General features: G+C 41.5%; 1 protein-coding gene across 1 annotated transcript in view; it reads right to left on the bottom strand.

The window, feature by feature from the left end:
- The window catches only part of CNTN2 (contactin 2), a 146,488-nt gene that overhangs the window by 60,786 nt on the left and 67,940 nt on the right, over window positions 1–17,762 (bottom strand). Inside the window, exons 9-15 of the mRNA XM_068269585.1 lie at window positions 14,480–14,616; window positions 11,400–11,529; window positions 10,535–10,685; window positions 7,849–7,976; window positions 7,098–7,273; window positions 5,938–6,058; window positions 4,146–4,304 (exon numbers count right to left, since the gene is read on the bottom strand). Coding sequence (XP_068125686.1) covers window positions 4,146–4,304; window positions 5,938–6,058; window positions 7,098–7,273; window positions 7,849–7,976; window positions 10,535–10,685; window positions 11,400–11,529; window positions 14,480–14,616 — 1,002 coding nt within the window. The remainder of the gene's footprint in view (window positions 1–4,145; window positions 4,305–5,937; window positions 6,059–7,097; window positions 7,274–7,848; window positions 7,977–10,534; window positions 10,686–11,399; window positions 11,530–14,479; window positions 14,617–17,762) is intronic.

Below are 17,762 nucleotides of genomic sequence, written 5' to 3' on the forward strand. Positions count from 1 at the left end.
CATTTGCACTGTACCTGTGCACCAATCAGTACAAAGCTAAAGGGGGCAATATGTCAATTTTTAATTCAACTTTTGCTGAAATCCAATAGAAATCAGCTTTTGCATGTTAGTAGACTTGATCTAGCAGTCAACATTTCCATCAGGGTGATATCGCTAGCGTGAGCAAGTGTATGCCATGGCACATATGTACGGGCAGCATCAGTAAATCTGAACTTGCATATAAGCAGCTAAGGTCTTATTTTAAAACTTTTTAAAACTTTTTTAAATACAAGCCAAGGTGTACTTTAATTAAGACGGGTGTGTGCAACCTGAAACAGCTATCCTGCATTACACCAGCTCAGCAACAAAATAACTGTGGCAATTCGATAAGAAACTCAGGACTGTGCAGGGAGAAAACTAAAAAAAATAAATAACCATTTCAGGACTTGCCAATCTGAGCCAAAACTAAGTTCATTGGAGCAGATTTATCCCAAATGAAAGGAACACTGCAGCAAGACAGGTGTGAAAGCTTGTTAGAGCAGTGCTCCATTGCCTGTTTCACTTTTTGCAACAGTATTTACTTCATTTTGCAAGCACTTGTGTTGATAAATTTGTGCCGTTGTCTTGCACCTGTCTAGCAGTAAAAGCCTTCTTGAACTAGTCTTTTCATATGCAGCAAACCCATACCTGTGTGTGCTAGAGCTTAGATGATATGGATATAATGTAGCACTCAACATTCAACAGTGTCTTTACATATGTTATAAATCATAGCCTTCACAACCACTGTACAAGTCCTGTTGCATCAAAGCAATAGTCCAATATAAATAGTCCAGATGTTATCCTTCTCCAGGCTATAGTTTGCGTAATACAGTGCGCTCACCAGAACTTGTAGCTGATTGGTTAAGATCAGCGTGGGCCTCGGTCCTGGTGCAGGAGACGCAAAAGTACCAGCAGCGGCAGTGAGGAGGTCCGAGGATTTTATATGCGCATTGCATCTTAGAAAATGTGAGTGCACTCTGTATCTATTTTAAACTTTATTAAACTTTATTACGCTATGGTCATCTATGCTCTGACTTTTTAAAGGAACAGGACGCTGGATATATCTGGGAATATCCCTGCAAGCGTGTTTGCTGGTTCACTGTGATCAGCCTATATATCTGGTGAGCGTAGAACTTTTCTACCAAACACTGGGGAAGGTCACTGCACAGTGTGTTTAAGGTGATCAACCGTGGTGCACAGTGTGAGGTGGAGTTAGAGTGCGATTGAGTCTATGAAACGTGATTACGCTATGTTTGCTCTCCTTTGTTTATATTTGAGTATCTGAGTTGCTGCTAGCAAGAAGGACAAGGGTCGAGAGGAGCATTCTGTAACTATATGCGATTACCGCTGATCTTAACCAATCAGCTACAAGTTCTGGGGAGCGCACTGTATTACACAAACTATAGCCTGGAGAAGGATAACATCTGGACTATTTATATTAGACTATTGCTTTGATGCAACAGGACTTGTACAGTGGTTGTGAATACTTGTACAGTGTACAGTGGTTTGTACAGTGGTTTACATATAGAGTGGTGATACTAACCCAAAGTGTGGCAAACCATTTTCAACAGTGTGGGAAATAATTTTAATCTATTAATTTCGTTGTTTGTCTGAGAAGAGCGCACATACCACTAAACTTACATTCGAGCTTAGATGGCTGTGGATGCAGCTAAACTGTCTTTCAGCAGCTTTCCCTGTCCCATGGGCTTCTCTGCCTGCTCTCTTTCTCTCCAGCCCAGGTAAGATGCTTCTGACATTGGCCCATATGCAATTCCCTTTTTCTCCTAAGTTTTCTCCTAGGTGATATTTTCACACTTTTTCAATAAATTGCCTTTTAACCTCTTGTGGACCCTGGGCATAAACCCGCCTAGTGACCAGGCCATTTAAAAAAAAAAAAAAAGGTCACTGCAGCTTTAACCCCCTTGGCGTTCTGATTCTTTCCGTATTTTAGGGTCTAAAAGCGGTGCAATTTTTTACACCCTTTCAGACCCTAAAACCTGGAAAAAATCATGCTGCCAGGGAGATCTGCAGCAGCCCAGCAATCACTCACCTCTCTGCCTCCAGCGCTGCAGTTAAGCCTCCATCCTCCGGGTGGCGCTGCAACTCTAAAGTGAGATTGCCATCTGTTGTCATGACGACAGCCGGCAATCTCACCAGCAGGAAGCAGAGGGCGGAGGAGAGGTAGAAGAATGCCAGCCGACGTCAGTATCCCCCGGGAGGTATGTAGAAACGCTCCCACTGAGCGCATTGCTTTGCATACAGCCTCCGGCGGCTACCCCGAGCAGAGGTCGGGATTACCGCTCTTAGCTGCGGTTTTCTGCCCCTACCCTAGCTTGGGATAACCGCCAAGGAGGTTAAGGGCTCGCTGCAGGGTCGCACAACTCAGCACACAAGTGATTTCCCCATCCCCCTTTTCTCCCCACCAACAGAGCTCTCTATTTTTGGAGTCTGATCGCTCCCTCAATGTTTATTTTTGATCATAAATATTTATTTTATTATTTTATGAAATACATTTTCCTACATTTTTTACCAACAGCAAAATACTGAAAAGTTAGATAGAGAGAAGAAGAGAAGATGAAAAATTATCTCCTAGGAGAAAACTCAGGAGAAAAAAGTGAATTGCATATTGGCCATGGTCTCTGGAGTGGCTTGACACAAGGAATGCAACATTTGTAGCCCATGTCCTAAATATATGTCTGTGTGTGGTGGCTCTTGAAGCACTGACTCCAGTCTACAATATTGAACTGCTTCATAATATTCTAATCTTCTGAGCTACTGAATTTTGGTTTTTCATTAGCTATAAGCCATGATCCACAAAATGTGTGTAATGGATCTGTCTAATATGAGCCTCACTTTTTTAATTTAATTACTAAAATAAATTAACTTTTTGATGATATTTTAATTTATCTGGATGCACTAGTATTTTTTTTCCAACAAGGAGGAGTTTATTGAAGCACAGTGAAGAGCAATAAACATCTCCATGAAAGGTAATTTTACAGCAAATGACAGCATCACATGGAGAACAATAGTAGCTTGATACATAGAAAGTGCATGATAATAAAACTGTGAGCAATCAATGGTGTTCAAACACAGACCTGAGTGGCAATATCAATTATCATACAGTGACATTAAAACCTCAGCATATAGGATTGCAGGGTGAAGTAATATAAGGGGCAGACAATGAAAATGCCTTGGTCCTATTTCAGCTATATTAAGTTAACAATCAACAACGCCCAATATCTACCATATTTGTAGTTGAAGCCCAAAGCATCCAGGGACATCCCTCACTTGGTGGCATTTCTTAACACTCCTGCCACTTATCCCAAATTTTGTGGAGTTTATGGGACATGTTCCTATGTGCAAAGATAAGGGTTTTTGTTGTTGTTGTTGTTGTTTTTTGTTTTTAATAAGGGAGAGCATTGTTGATTAATTTCTTCTTCCCTGGCAGGAGAATGTTCACATAACTATTTCAGTGTGATTTCCTCTCTGGCAGCAAATAGAGTTTCAGAAGTACATTTTTTGTATCTGCCTGAATACTCGTCCGAGAACACAACCAAGAAATACTGCAGCGCGACTTTGGACACAGGACATTAACTCCATTTTATTTAGCAGGAATATGACTACCTGCCTCCAAAATGTATCCACCGGGGGACAGTCCCACATAAAGAGAAAGAAGGAAGGGGCGGGGGCTTGGAATTTAAGACAAATGTCTGGGATTGCCCTATTCCAATTGTGTAATCTAGTGGAGGTCAGATACATTACATATTGATGTAAAATCTCTTCTCATCATGAATGGCACTGGCAGGAAGTAACCATGGTGACCGGACACTAAGCGTTAGGAGAGCAATGAGATTTGGTGTTGGATTGGGGCCATGCAAGTTACTACTCACAGCTCAGCAGAAGGGGGCCACTGTGCACAGTGCAGCCCAGCCCAAAACGCCAGCAGAGTGTAGGGCCTCAAGCCATTGCATGGGGTTCTTGTACCCTCACGGTGGCCTTGCACCTAGACCTGGATTGTCTAAAGTAGCATGTTCAATCAGCACTTTGTAGATGTTACCAATGCACTATTACCTCTACACAGCTCTACCTCATAACACATTTCATTTTATCATTGAAAAAACATTAACCTGTTTTTGCCATCTTCCAAACCTCTACCCCAGGTTCCATCACTTGGATCATGTAACGACTGATGGGATTATGATTATCAAATCCTCGACTCCATGTCAACTGAAGGCTTGTGTCCTTCACATCGCTAACAACCACGCCTCCTGGTGGTCCGGGGGGGCCTGCAAGAAATATGGAAACATTACCTGCTGTAATGCATACCTGTAACGATTGGTGTAGCAACACAGACGTCTGATTATGTGTGATCTGCAGAATCACCAATAATACAGACGCTATACCTGATTATGTGGTGATGTGCAGTATCACCAATAATACAAGTATAGCTGGCAGAATACAAAGTATGTAGTGCTTGGCGCAACAGTAACAGAATAGTTCAGCTAGATCTCACCAGAGGAGCTGGTGGGCACTATTGGTACACAGTAACTGAATAGTTTGGCTAAACCTCACCAGAGGAGCTGGTGGGTACTATTAGAACACAGTAACTGATTAGTTTGGCTAAACCTCACCAGAGAAGCTGGTGGTGGGTACTATTAGAAGAGCACCTCACCAGTGACAAGGGCTCACTGGCGAGTAGAAAGGTCAGACAGGCTAGGATCAGTAACAGGCGGGCAGGTACAGTACAGAATTGGCAGGCAAGAGAGTAGTAAGATATCAGGCAGGGTTCAGCAACAGAGTAGATGGGCAAAAGTACAGAAACGATAAGCAAGAGCAGAGTCAGAGGGTAGCCAGAGTCATACACAGAATATCAATATACAATAATACAATAATCCTAGTCTTGTGTGAAATCCCTGGTTTCCTCCCAGATCAAAGCACACCAATACTATCTAAGGTCTGAGCGCTAACACGTGAGTATTAGAGATGTGGCGAACTGTTCGCCCGGCGAACATCTCTGGAGCTCTTACTACTTCCGGGTCGCACTGACCCGGAGTAGTACGCCTGCGCTGCCCGGCTGAGCGCGTCCTAGATCGCGCTCCTGTTGCCGGGCACTCTCTGCGCATGAGCGTGACATCATTCATGATGTCACGCACACGCGCAGAAAGTGCCCTGCAACAGGAGCGCGATCTAGGACGCGCTCCGCCGGGCAGCGCAGGCGTACTACTCTGGGTCAGTGCAACCCGGAAGTAGTAAGGGCCCCAGGGATTTGGAGATGTTCGCCACATCTCTGGTGAGTATTCGCAACAGCAGACAAGCTGTGAGTGAACTCTGAAGGCTTTAAAAGCAGGGGAGACCCCACAGCCGCGCCCACAACAATCAGCCAATCTGGAGCGCCATGAGTCTCCCCTGATGTCAGCCGACTGGCCGGTCAGCTGACGCGCCTCCTCCTCACATAAAAGTCCCGTCTCTGCGCGCTCCCGTGCGATACGGCAACCCAATGTGCAATAGACAAACCCGTCATCGACGTACAAGACGCCAGAGGCACGGGCGAAGTCCCTGAGCAGAAGGGCAAGGCGGCTGCGGAGACACCCTGCGTGCCCGCAGCCGCCATTTCTGCGGATGTTACAATACCTTACAAACACTTTTTAGTGATTTTTATTTACTAGTAGTTGTGACCTTTGATTGATAAAAGCCTCCTGCTAACCAAGATGAGAGATTGTTGTGAAAAATGAGAGCGAAAGCTGTGACGTATGAGCTTCCGTATCTCACATTTGTATAGTCTATAAAACAGCAATATTAATGAGATGGAAATTCTCTGTGCGAAGAGGCTGATATTTTCATGTTCTAACAGAATCTCAGAACAGACAGAAATGGTTAGGAGCTGCTGCTGAGGTCATCATGCATGGATCACATTATTACCTCGGACAAGCAGAGAAGCTGATGCAGATGCTTGGTCCACAACGGTTTGGGCTGTACATTTGTATTTCCCAGCATGCCTTAGCTGAGCATGGATAATATGTAAATCCCCAACAGATTCAACCTACAGAAACAGAAAGCGTTGCATTTTTTTCATCATTCTTTTTATTTAGATTTTTTGAATTTTAACAACCCCCCCCCCCCCCCCATCAAAAAAACAAACAAACAAACAAAAAAACTGAGAAAGAAACATAGCAAATAAAGCAGCCTGGTCCAGTGAATAGTTTCAGCACAACAAAGCATTGTGATGAAGGGTAGAGGTAGGAAGACGGAGCATATAATGGGAAATTTGATAATTTGCACCATGTCTAATCTGCTTTTTTTTTTGAGAAAGGGATTGATTTTGAGATCAGTACTGCACAAAGTCAATCCCTTTCTTGATCAGAAGCAGATTGGCCAATTTGAAAAATTATCAAACCACTGGAAATGTCCTATTGATCTGACAGAATAATTGTATCGTGATTACCATGCATATTGGGTTTTGGACAGGGAACCCAGAAGAGTAAAGCAAGGTCTAGAGTGAGGCCACTGCTGTGAGTCTCTTCAGAGGGCCATGGTGAAAGGCTAACAGAAGACGTGAGCGAGCTTTAGTAGTAACCAAGTTTTTAGCATAGACGGTGATGCTGAAGTGGCCTAAGATGATTGTACGAATATCAGTAGACAAAGTGGGGCAGCCAGGCAGATAGAAGTTCCTAAAGAGTGGGTAATCCTTGGGGTCCATAGATAACAGCAATTTGAAAGTGGACAGGGGCGTATACATGGAATAAGTGAACCTCAAGTGACAAAAGGGAAAAGGGAGGCGTGAATCGGCTAAAAGAACATTGTTGGTGAGAGAGGAGGATATAAACTCCAACATCCATTTCTAGCTTAGGAATCTGGCTCCTCTGTGAGCCTCTGTATGGTAGTGCAGCAGGTGAGGCAGACGAGGACATACTGCATGGCAGTGATTCTTCACAGGATTCCGCACAGGAGTCCTCCATAAAGTAATGTAACAAGCTACCTGTGAAGAAACGTAATGTGCTACTCTCCTCAGATGTAATGTGAAAGCAGCCCTTTCATAGCAGCATGTATATGCATAAAGACAGCTGTATATAGGATCTCACCCCAGAAGCACTTTGGTAATACTCTTCCTCTTTCTCGAAGTCGACAGGAACCCCATCCAGCTCCCAAGTGAACGTGAGATCCAGCGCAGGATCACGGGAGGCATGACATTGCAATGTGACACTGTCACCCTGATTAATATCTGACCCACTAGGAGCCAAAGTGATCCTTGTTGCTTCTGCAAAGTAATTAATCACAGGTGAGCACAAAAGTTTATTTTCCTTTAATACACATTTTCATAACTTGCTGCTGCTTTGTTTTCAGGTCACACAGAGAAATGTTAAAGGAGTACTATAGCAAAAATGGTAGCATTTAAAGTACCTATGTACTTGCATTGTTGCAGTGTAAATGCACTGTAAACGTTTTCTAGTTTGTATGTAGCTATCCCTTACAGTAGGTGTCATTCTGATGCTCTCAACCTCTTAACAACATGTTGTGGACAAATCTATTTCCTCATGGGTGGTTTTCAAAAGCATTCCTTGGCAAGGACCTACACGGACAGTTAGACTGTGTCACTGCCATTCATGGAGCGGAAACCATAAGTATTCCGCATGAGATGGATTAGTTTTGAGCTTGTCATTAGAAGGTTCAGAGATGTCAGATTATAATATCTACAGCAAGTGACAGCTACATAGGATGTAAAAAAAATTAAATGCATTTACGCTTATGTGTTAGTGTACACATACTGTACATTTTTTTTTTTACCAGAAGCACTATACCATACATATTGTTGTATATAGTTTCCTGTCTTACCCCTTACAGTCAAGATACCAGTGCTGTTGGACTTTCCCATGAAATTCTCAGCAAAACAAGTATAGTTTCCTTCATCCGAACGAGAAAGATTTTTCAAGATCAGTGTCCCATTGGGTGTCACAGTGATCCTGTTGGATAAACAGTAGACATATGTAGACATGTTTTCATAACTGGTAACATTGTCATACTTAAGGAAATAGGAGTAATATGCAACAGGAGCCCATATTTAACTATTTCTGCCGCCCGGACATGAAGCTCACGTCCGGGCAGCTGCTCTGCTGTGACGCCGCGTTTCGGCGCACCCCGTGGTTTCCCCTGGTAGCCCTGGGATCAGTGAACGGGAACATGGTTCCCAATCACCGATCCGTGTCCCCAGAAGAAAAAACGAAGCGCTCTTACAAGAGGCTTCAGTCTTTCTGTACGTAAAAATTTCCGCATCCCCCTTGTGCTTCTGCTTAGCGAGAAGCACAAGGAGGGAAAAAAAATTCAAGGTGGCCAAATAGTAACACTACATCTACATATTTTTTACATTACAATTTACACATATAACATTAAAATTATTTACCACACCAAAATATTACCCAAATAACATTTTTAATGGAAAAAAAAATTACAATAAAAAAAAGACATAAATAGTTACCTAAGGGTCTGAACTTTTTAAATATGCATTTGAAGGAGGTATACTACGAACATTTTTTAAATTATAAGCTTGTAAATAGTGATGGACGCAAAACGGAACAAATGCACCTTTATTTCCAAATAAAATATTGGCGCCATACATTGTGATAGGGACAAAATTTAAATGGTGTCATAACCAAGACAAACGGGCAAATAAAATACATAGGTTTTAATTACGGTAGCGTGGATTATTTTAAAGATATAATGGCTGAAAACTGAGAAATAATGAATTTTTTCCATTTTTTTCTTATTAATCCTCTTAAAATGCATTTATAAAAAAATAATTCTTAGCAAAATGTACCACCCAAAGAAAGCCTAATTAGTGGTGGAAAAAACAAGATATAGATCAATAAATTGTGATAAGTAGTGATAAAGTTATTAGCGAATGAATGGGAGGTGAAAAATCCCTGCGGGCTGAAATGGTTAAAGTGCACTTTTTACACTTAAAGAGACACTGAAGCGAAAAAAAAAAATGATGATATTATGATTTGTATGTGTAGCACAGCTAAGAAATAAAACATTAAGATCAGATACATCAGTGTAATTGTTTTCAGTACAGGAAGAGTTGAGAAACTCCAGTTGTTATCTCTATGCAAACAAGCCATTAACTCTCCGACTAAGTTAGTCTTGGAGAGGGCTGTTATCTGACTTTTATTATCTCACCTGTTCCTGGACTATTTACTTTTCCTCTGCTAGAGGAGAGGTCATTACTTCACAGACTGCTCTGAAAGACTCATTTTGAATGCTGAGTGTTGTGTAATCTGCACATATTATAGAATGATGCAATGTTAGAAAAAACACTATATACCTGCAAATAAAAGTATGAGAATATTTTCTTTGCTGCTAATCTTTTAGTAATTATTCATAGTACACAACCAATTCACTATATCATATTTTTTTTTTTCGCTTCAGTGTCTCTTTAATCCTAGTTCATAATGACAATAATACATTTTGGTCCTATCTTCATTCCAAAAATTTCCTACCGTGATTGCTTACTAGAGAACATAAATGATCCAAAAACACGGATCAAGCTTTGTTATATTTGTCTACTATTCAGTTGCAAATGCAGTAGTACAAATTGTAGTGAGCGTGTGGCTGCGTGACTGCAAATATGACTGAACATATTACATATCATGAAAGCAAATATGAAATGTACAGTAATTGCTTGGCAATTTATAAGGTCTCATTTTACTACTATGAATTAAAAGCAGTTACAGTGTCTAGCTTACAGTAACCATGTCTGGGGACTTTGCTTTTATAATGTTAGAAATGTATTTACTGCAACAGCAGGCAGAGGCTTGTATTTTTCTTTTTGTTTATTTTTAATAAAACATAACAATGTTTTTACATTTGAATTTTTGAGCTGAGCAGAAAAAACAGACCCACTAAAAACTCTATACATTCCCCCTAATCTAAAAGGACCAGCTACTGTATTTCACACATATAATTATGCTCATTTTTAACCTCCATATTAAACAGAAGGTGGGGAACCAAGCTGTAGTTTGTAGGAAGTATGAACTATTATTTCATAATCTGTCCATAATTTGCTGCATTGTAATTTAGTAATCTGGTTGCATCATACATCTTTACATGCATCAGACATAGCCCCTGAGATCAATTAAAGGGGCACTATAGTGAGGGATAGGAAGGCTGCCATATTTATTTCCTTTTAAACAATACCAGGTACCTGACATTCTTGCTGATCCTTTTGGCAAGCATTTGGCTTATATGGCCAGATTTTAATCATAGCACCTGATGTTCATACTGGTTCTGGGTCTGTGGCTGGAAGTATTAGAGACACAGGGTCAGCAAGACAGCCAGGAAACTGGCATAGTTTAAAAAGGAAAAAAACTGCTTTTTACATCCCTCTCACTACAGTGCCCCTTTAATGAAATGTAAAATGTTTTATATTACAGAGACAGAGTGCTTCTTACTGTGATATGAAAAGGTTCTACTTTTATGAATAAGGAATACATTGTTATTTTTGGCGCATGCACTTCTCTAACACCTGCTATTATTGTACAGAAGTTCAGTCCCTTTACTCCACAGGATGACTGGAGTGGGAGCAGCACGAGGGTTACACTGTATGGAGATTTCACCACCGCGAGCTGCTGGGATCAGGGGTTTCACCGGTGACAGGCGAAAATCAGGGGCTAAAGCTTCAGGACAGACACAGAGAAGAGAGAGAGTCAGCTTTATGAGACAAGAACAAAGGAAAAAGAATAAAAGAGGAAGACTATATAATGAAACGTACACATAGTTATCAGTAAGCAGAAATAGATGAGTAAAACAGTCAAGCAATGAAAGAAGCATAAACAACAGCAGAGTGGATACATTTTGTGACATTGCAGAGTACTCAGCCTTTCATGAGGTAACGTTTGTCCTATTTCTTATGTCGGTGGTAACAAATGTCTGAATTTTATGTGTTGGTGGTAATGTTTGCCGCATTTCATGTTTGGGAGGTAGCATTTGCCACATTACATGTGTCAGAGGTAACGTTTGCACCAAGGGACAAGGAAAAGTAGTTTACTATATCAGAATTGGTCATACATTGTTTTTTTATACAAATGCATTTGCTGGTACCAGAGGACTGAGTTTACTATACCCAGATGTTGACTACTCAGGCCCATTGCCTTTACGCCCTTACATTACAGTTGGCTCCGCCCACATGGTGTCATGGCCACGATATTTTTTCCTTCCATTTTTTTTTCTCCACTTTGTTCTATTTTTATATTTGATAAATAATGTATGACTGTTATGTGCACAGGAACACCCACCACATGTTTGTAATATATAGAGATGCAGGAATTACCTTTGTGGTCTCAAAGAGTCAAACTCAACTGAATAGCGACTGAACAACAACAATTACTTACCTTGCACAGTAAGTTCTGCGCTGCTGTAGATTGTTCCATGCTTATTACCGGCAACACATTGGTACATGCCTGAGTCTCTCAAATGCAAATCAGTGATTTTCAGCTGACCATTGCTAACTTCAACTCGGGACTGCACAAAAACATAACAAAAGTGTGAGTGTGAAGGAATGAACAAGTGAACCATTCACTGTCTTCTCTCTCTCTCTCTCTCTCTCTCTCTCTCTCTCTCTCTCTCTCTCTCTCTCTCTCTCTCTCTCTCTCTCTTTTTTGAACATTTAAAAGTCAGAATTAATCTTTGTATGTTAATTCATTTGTTGGTTAATTGATGCGCCGGTTGTAATTCCATGATGTTCCTTCACTCTTTGTAACTTTCCTCTTTGTAATCTACATCTGTTGTATTTAACCCAACATGTTGGTACAAAGTGAGAACCTTTAGCCTGCACTTGACAATGATGTATGATAATATACATGATTAAAAAAATAAAAAAAGGCTAGGTTCACAGTTCAACTCACTGCCAATACAATTCTATGGGGCTCTTCCCAGTAAAGTGTTGTAACTTATCGCATTATTCTAACTTGCTGCATGCAGGCTTTGCATTAAAGTCTATGCCTAGTCTCCACTCCATTGTAGTTCACACTCATTTTAACACATTACAGTATAACGCATGCATTATGCAACTGATCACTGTGAATCCAGCCTCAGTCATAAGCAATATTTGTAGACAATTTACATAATATAATGGATAAAGCTTGATAATACAGGGACATCTCAATAAACTTAGAATAACATCAACCAACACTAAAAACAACACTAAAAACATATATATTTTTTATTGGTCTTATGGGTTTTCATAAGCAAAATGAAAAGGAATAAACACTTGAAATATATTACTCTGTGGGCAGTGAATTAATATTATATGTGAGTTTAATTTTTTGAATTGAATTACTGAAATAAATTAACTTTTTGATGATATCGTAATATATTGCGATGCACCTCTATAGTAAGTAATTAGCTAGCCCGTAATACCAGCAGATGCAGCACCTGGTAATGTGCTGATATTGCTTACCATGCAGAATACAGGACAAGCTCTTTTTGGCACCCCTCTCCTATTTTGTTATGTAGTGTCCTTGGTAAGTTTTACCAAGATCTCATTCATACAGTAAAAAGGTTAGGCATAATATTTACCATTCCAACCTTCTTATATTTTTAATATCCCTGTTTTTTAATTTACATATCTAATTATCTTGGTTCTGTTGTTGGTAATAATGTTTTTTTGAGATTACAGTGACAGATTTACGCTGGGGCATGCTGGGGCCTGTGCACGAGTTATGTGATGTGAAAGAGGCCTAAGTAAGTGAGCTGAGGAGTTTGGAAGAATGTGTGTCTGCAATGTTTATATTGCTGAGTGTGTTTGTAGTGAAGGATTGTGTGATTTTGTGTTTGTGTCTTGTTTCTGCTGGAGTGTGTGTCTTGTTTCTGCTGGAGTGTGTGTCCTATTTCTGCTGGAGTGTGTGTGAGTGTGTGTGTGTGTGTGTGTCTTGTTTCTGTTGGAGTGTGTGTGTATGTGTGTGTCTTCTGCTGGAGTGTGTGTGTGTGTGTCTTGTTTCTGCTGGAGTGTGTGTGCACGTGCGTGTGTAGTTTCTGCGGGAGTGTGTGTGTGTGTCTGTCTTGTTTCTGCCTGAGTGTGTGTGTGTGTCTTGTTTCTGCTGGAGTGTGTGTGCGTGTGCATGTGTGCAGTTTCTGCTGGAGTGTGTGTGTGTGTCTTTTTTTCTGCTGGAGTGTGTGTGTGCGCGCGTGCATGTGTGTAGTTTCTGCTGAAGTGTGTGTGTGTATAGTTTCTGCTGGAGTGTATGTGTAGTTTCTGCTTTCTGAATGTGTGTATGTGTGATTGTGTGATTTTATGTGTGTGTGTGTGGATTTCTGCTGCTGGATTGTGTGTTTTGTATAGGTCTATGATTGTAGGCATAGGTTTATGCATTTAAAGTGTGTGTATATGTAAAAAAAATATATATAGATACACACACACACACACACACACACACACACACACACACACACACACACACACACACCTAGTGCTCTCTGCGCCCTTACACTCCCGTCATCCTCACAGCACTCTCTGTGCCCTCACTCTCCTGTCATCCACCTAGCAAACATTTTCCCTGGTGGGCCCCACTGGTAATCCCTTGTGCCCCCTCAAAAATCTGAAGCTGGAGCTCCCACTGTTTGTGAATGTTCTGGTTTTCAATTCAATACATTTTTATTGAGTTCAGCCAATACAATACAGTGAAATACAACGTGTTATTATTCTGTTGCTGTTACAGAGGCTTAACCCTCAGCAGCGATAACTTCAGTAAGCAGTGTGAAGCCATAATACATTCATGAAAAGTATGACTTCCTCCAACAGATAGGTTGCAAAAACATATTATCTGACGTGAGAAAAATAATTCAGCTGACATTGTAGGAGTCATGAAACATCTTGTCTAGCAGAGCAACATAGAGAACCTCACTGAACCTGTATTTATTGTAATTGGAAAAAAAAAGTTATTTGAAATATAACCATAATAAGACTCAAGGTTGCAATAATATAGGGTCCTTTTGAGATTGAAACGATCACGACTCTGGGAAATATCCTTGTTTTTAAAATCTAGTTTGTCTATTATTTAAAAAAATAGAAATTATGCAATTTTAACATAATTATGGATGGGGCTCGGAAGCATTTTGGAGACTCTCTTTAGAAATCATTCCAGTACCCCTACATGTAAACGTTACCTAAATAGCTTAATCTTAACTGTAGTCATAACTTTGTCTGTAATTTGGTGGTATTCTTCTACACACAGTATATCTGTAATAAGACAATTAATGTAGTTCTGCCTATATACAGAAAAAGCTGTCATAATTGTGTCCACTTCAGAAACTATCACATGACATAAAAAACACCACTCCTCAGAAGTTCTGGAGAACCTGAATATGTTCAGAAAATGTTGTATAATTTAAGTTTACTATATGCTATACAGCGAAAAAAAAGTCAGGCATTCACAGCAATATTCTCTTGATATCCACGTACAGTTCCTCTCACCTGTGAGACCAGTGGGGTACCATCCCGTAGCCAGCGAATTGTAGGACGTGGCTTTCCAGAGGCTGCACAGTTCCACAGGAGATCAGAGCCAACCTTTGCCTCAGTATCCAAAATTATCTGAAGCCATTCTGGCTGAGCTGCATTGTAAAAAGAGAATGGTGCTGACAGCTTTTAATTATGCATGATAATTAGACTAGAGGGAGGCTTCAACTAAGGAGCAATGCGAACAATGGTACCATCCATCCACCCACCCACCCACAATGATGGTCAGTCCAGTTACTGGTAGCTCAGAAGCAACTCTCAAGATTTATAAACTAAAGGACCATGCATACAGCAGATGTAGACCCTTTAGCTCTGTGTGTTTAAGCCTGCAGCGAAGCCGTACACCATCACCTTTGGATGTACTGTGTGGACTTCAGGCTGTTAAGGAACGGCTTGCATTGCACTTGTATTGCACGGCTTGTACACACACTCTTTAATCAGAAAATAAGGCTGTACCGGTATCGCCTTGTTTTAGATATTTGAGATGAAGGTACATACACTACTACACGATACACCCATAGACGTATGGCTATGGTAGGGAGTAGATTGTGAGCCCCTCTGAGGGATAGTTAGTGATAGGACAATATACTCGGTACAGCACTGCGTAATATGTCGGCGCTATATAAATGCTTAAATAAATAAATGTGAAAACATTAATATGCTCTGTTTAGAACAGCAATGTTCTTTGATAGAGGTTTAGTAGAGGGGTTTTGAGAATATTTATACCTTCTTCACCAAAATCTGGTGGACTCTAAATTCTACATGCTACAGAGACCTACTGTATACCTCCATACTTTGCACTGATGACTAAAGTTGACATCTCTTGTTATGAAGGGATAGTGGTCACACTTAGTTGGAGGTAGAGTTTATGTGAGGTGGGAGTGGTATCCACAGTGGTAATGGAAGGATGGTGGCAGCAGGTATTATGTAATGAAGAGAGATCATGGTGGCTGGACATGTTATAAAGGGGAACTATGTTGATTGCAAATGCTGTATGAGCTACGTTTGGGCCGCCACGGCGGTGAGAATGGAGAGTGTAGGGAGAGGGGTGCCCTTAGAGGTTTCATTGGGGGCCCCGTGTATTGTAAATATGGCCCAGTTGGACTAGTAGCTGTCACAGGTCACAGCAACTCTGTGTGTTGCTACTTCATTGATGGGAACTTCCTGACTCCTCCATTTTATAGGTCACATTCTGCAGCTTCAGTACTAACCAGATGAATTAAAGATGTACATTCCAGCTAAACCATACATTTTGCTGGCCTGGTTACACAGCATGTAAATGCCTTAGCTGGTAGGTTGCCACTCTGAGACTACAAGCGTACCAGTATTTATTATTATTTAGTAATGATATTCTTGTAGTCATAGAATGGAATCTTAGCAGTTCAGGCAACCAGTCTAGCAACACATATGGGTTTACTAGGAGTTAAATTTCCTCATTTACCATGATTTACTGTAAATGCCTAGCATTGCTGTTTGCATTTGTGCATAGTAGGCAGATTTCATTCTATCTTGTACAGAAAGAAACATGATCTAATGATGTGTTTATACGTAGTTGGCAAAACAAGAAGGTTTAAAGGACACCTGAAGTATGGGGTATGGATGCTGCTATATGTATTTATAATATTCCTATTAAGTAATGCCAGTTGCTTGGCTATCCTGCTGATCATCTACATGTAATCTAACTTTTAACCATAGACTCTGAACAAGCATGCAACAGATCAAGTGTTTCTGACATTATTGTCAGATCTGACAAGATTAGCTGCATGCTTTTTTTTTGGTGTAATTCAGACATTACTGCAACCAAATAGATCAACCAAATAGATCATTACTGCAACCAAATAAATCTATATTGGTTTCCTTTTAATCAATACCAGTTGCCTGGCATTGATTAAAAGGAAATAAATATGGCGGCATCCATATACTTCTTGCTTCAGGTTCCCTTTAATTCAAAAGAAGCACACTTAGTAAAATGCACTGAACAAGGGGTAGCTAAGGATCCCTGATGCAAGCATGTTCTGCTGATCAAGGGCGTAAAAATAGACCCTGCAAGGGATGCAGCCGAAGGGGGGCCCAGAAGCCACAGGGGTCCCTTTACTGAGAGACTGACAAGGGCAAGGGGAGAAAAAACCTTTCTGCTCTCTGAACAATTGTTCTAATGACTGCATCTGCTCAGCCACTGATAAGGAAGCATGCAAAGTTTTGTAGACAAAGGTTCTGCGCCATCAGAGATGGACAGTGAGTGTAATAGAAAACTGAGGCTGGTAACAAAGTTATCTGTGAGTTTTCTGTGTGCATTTTTCTGTATGCGTTTTCTGCACACCAGGGGCTTGATTCACTAAACCATGATAACTGATATCATGGTCACGCTAGCGTTTTGCGCGCATTAAAACACGTGTAACGTTTTGCTCACGCTAACATGAATTTTCACGAGAAAACGGACGCGTTTTTGCGTGAAAATTCACATTTTGTGCGCAAAACTTTGAGTTAGCGCACGCAAAATGGTATGTGCAACGCTAGCGTGACCGTAATATCGGTTATCACTGAAGCTAATGTATTTGATAGAGAAAATGCTCCCAGTGCTTCACTGCTGTCTGTTTTTATCTGCATGTGGAAAACACATTCAAGTGTGCACTAGCCAATTAACCACTTGCCGACCGCACGCTTATACCGTGCGTCGGCAAAGTGGCAGCTGCAGGACCAGCGACGCAGTACTGCGTCGCCAGCTGCAGGCTGATTAATCAGGAAGCAGCCGCTCGCGCGAGCGGCTGCTTCCTGTCAATTCACGGCGGGGGGCTCCGTGAATAGCCTGCGGGCCGCCGATGACGGCTCGCAGGCTAAATGTAAACACAAGCAGAAATAATCCGCTTTGTTTACATTGTACGGCGCTGCTGCGCAGCAGCGCCGTAAGGCAGATCGGCGATCCCCGGCCAATCAGCGGCCGGGGATCGACGCCATGTGACAGGGAACGTCCTGTCACTGGCTGCACAGGACGGATAGCGTCCTGTGCAGCCCGGATCTCCAGGGAAGGGAGGTAGGAGAGGGAGGGGGAGAATGTTGCCGCGGAGGGGGGCTTTGAGGTGCCCCCCCACAACATGCCAGCAGGTAGGAGCGATCAGACCCCCCCTGCACATCATCCCCATAGGGGGAAAAAGGGGGGCGATCTGATCGCTCTGCGTGCACCCTGATCTGTGCTGGGGGCTGCAGAGCCCACCCAGCACAGATCACAACAAACAGCGCTGGT

Source organism: Hyperolius riggenbachi, chromosome 2 (genome assembly GCF_040937935.1).
Source record: "Hyperolius riggenbachi isolate aHypRig1 chromosome 2, aHypRig1.pri, whole genome shotgun sequence".
In the NCBI taxonomy this organism is placed as follows: domain Eukaryota; kingdom Metazoa; phylum Chordata; class Amphibia; order Anura; family Hyperoliidae; genus Hyperolius; species Hyperolius riggenbachi.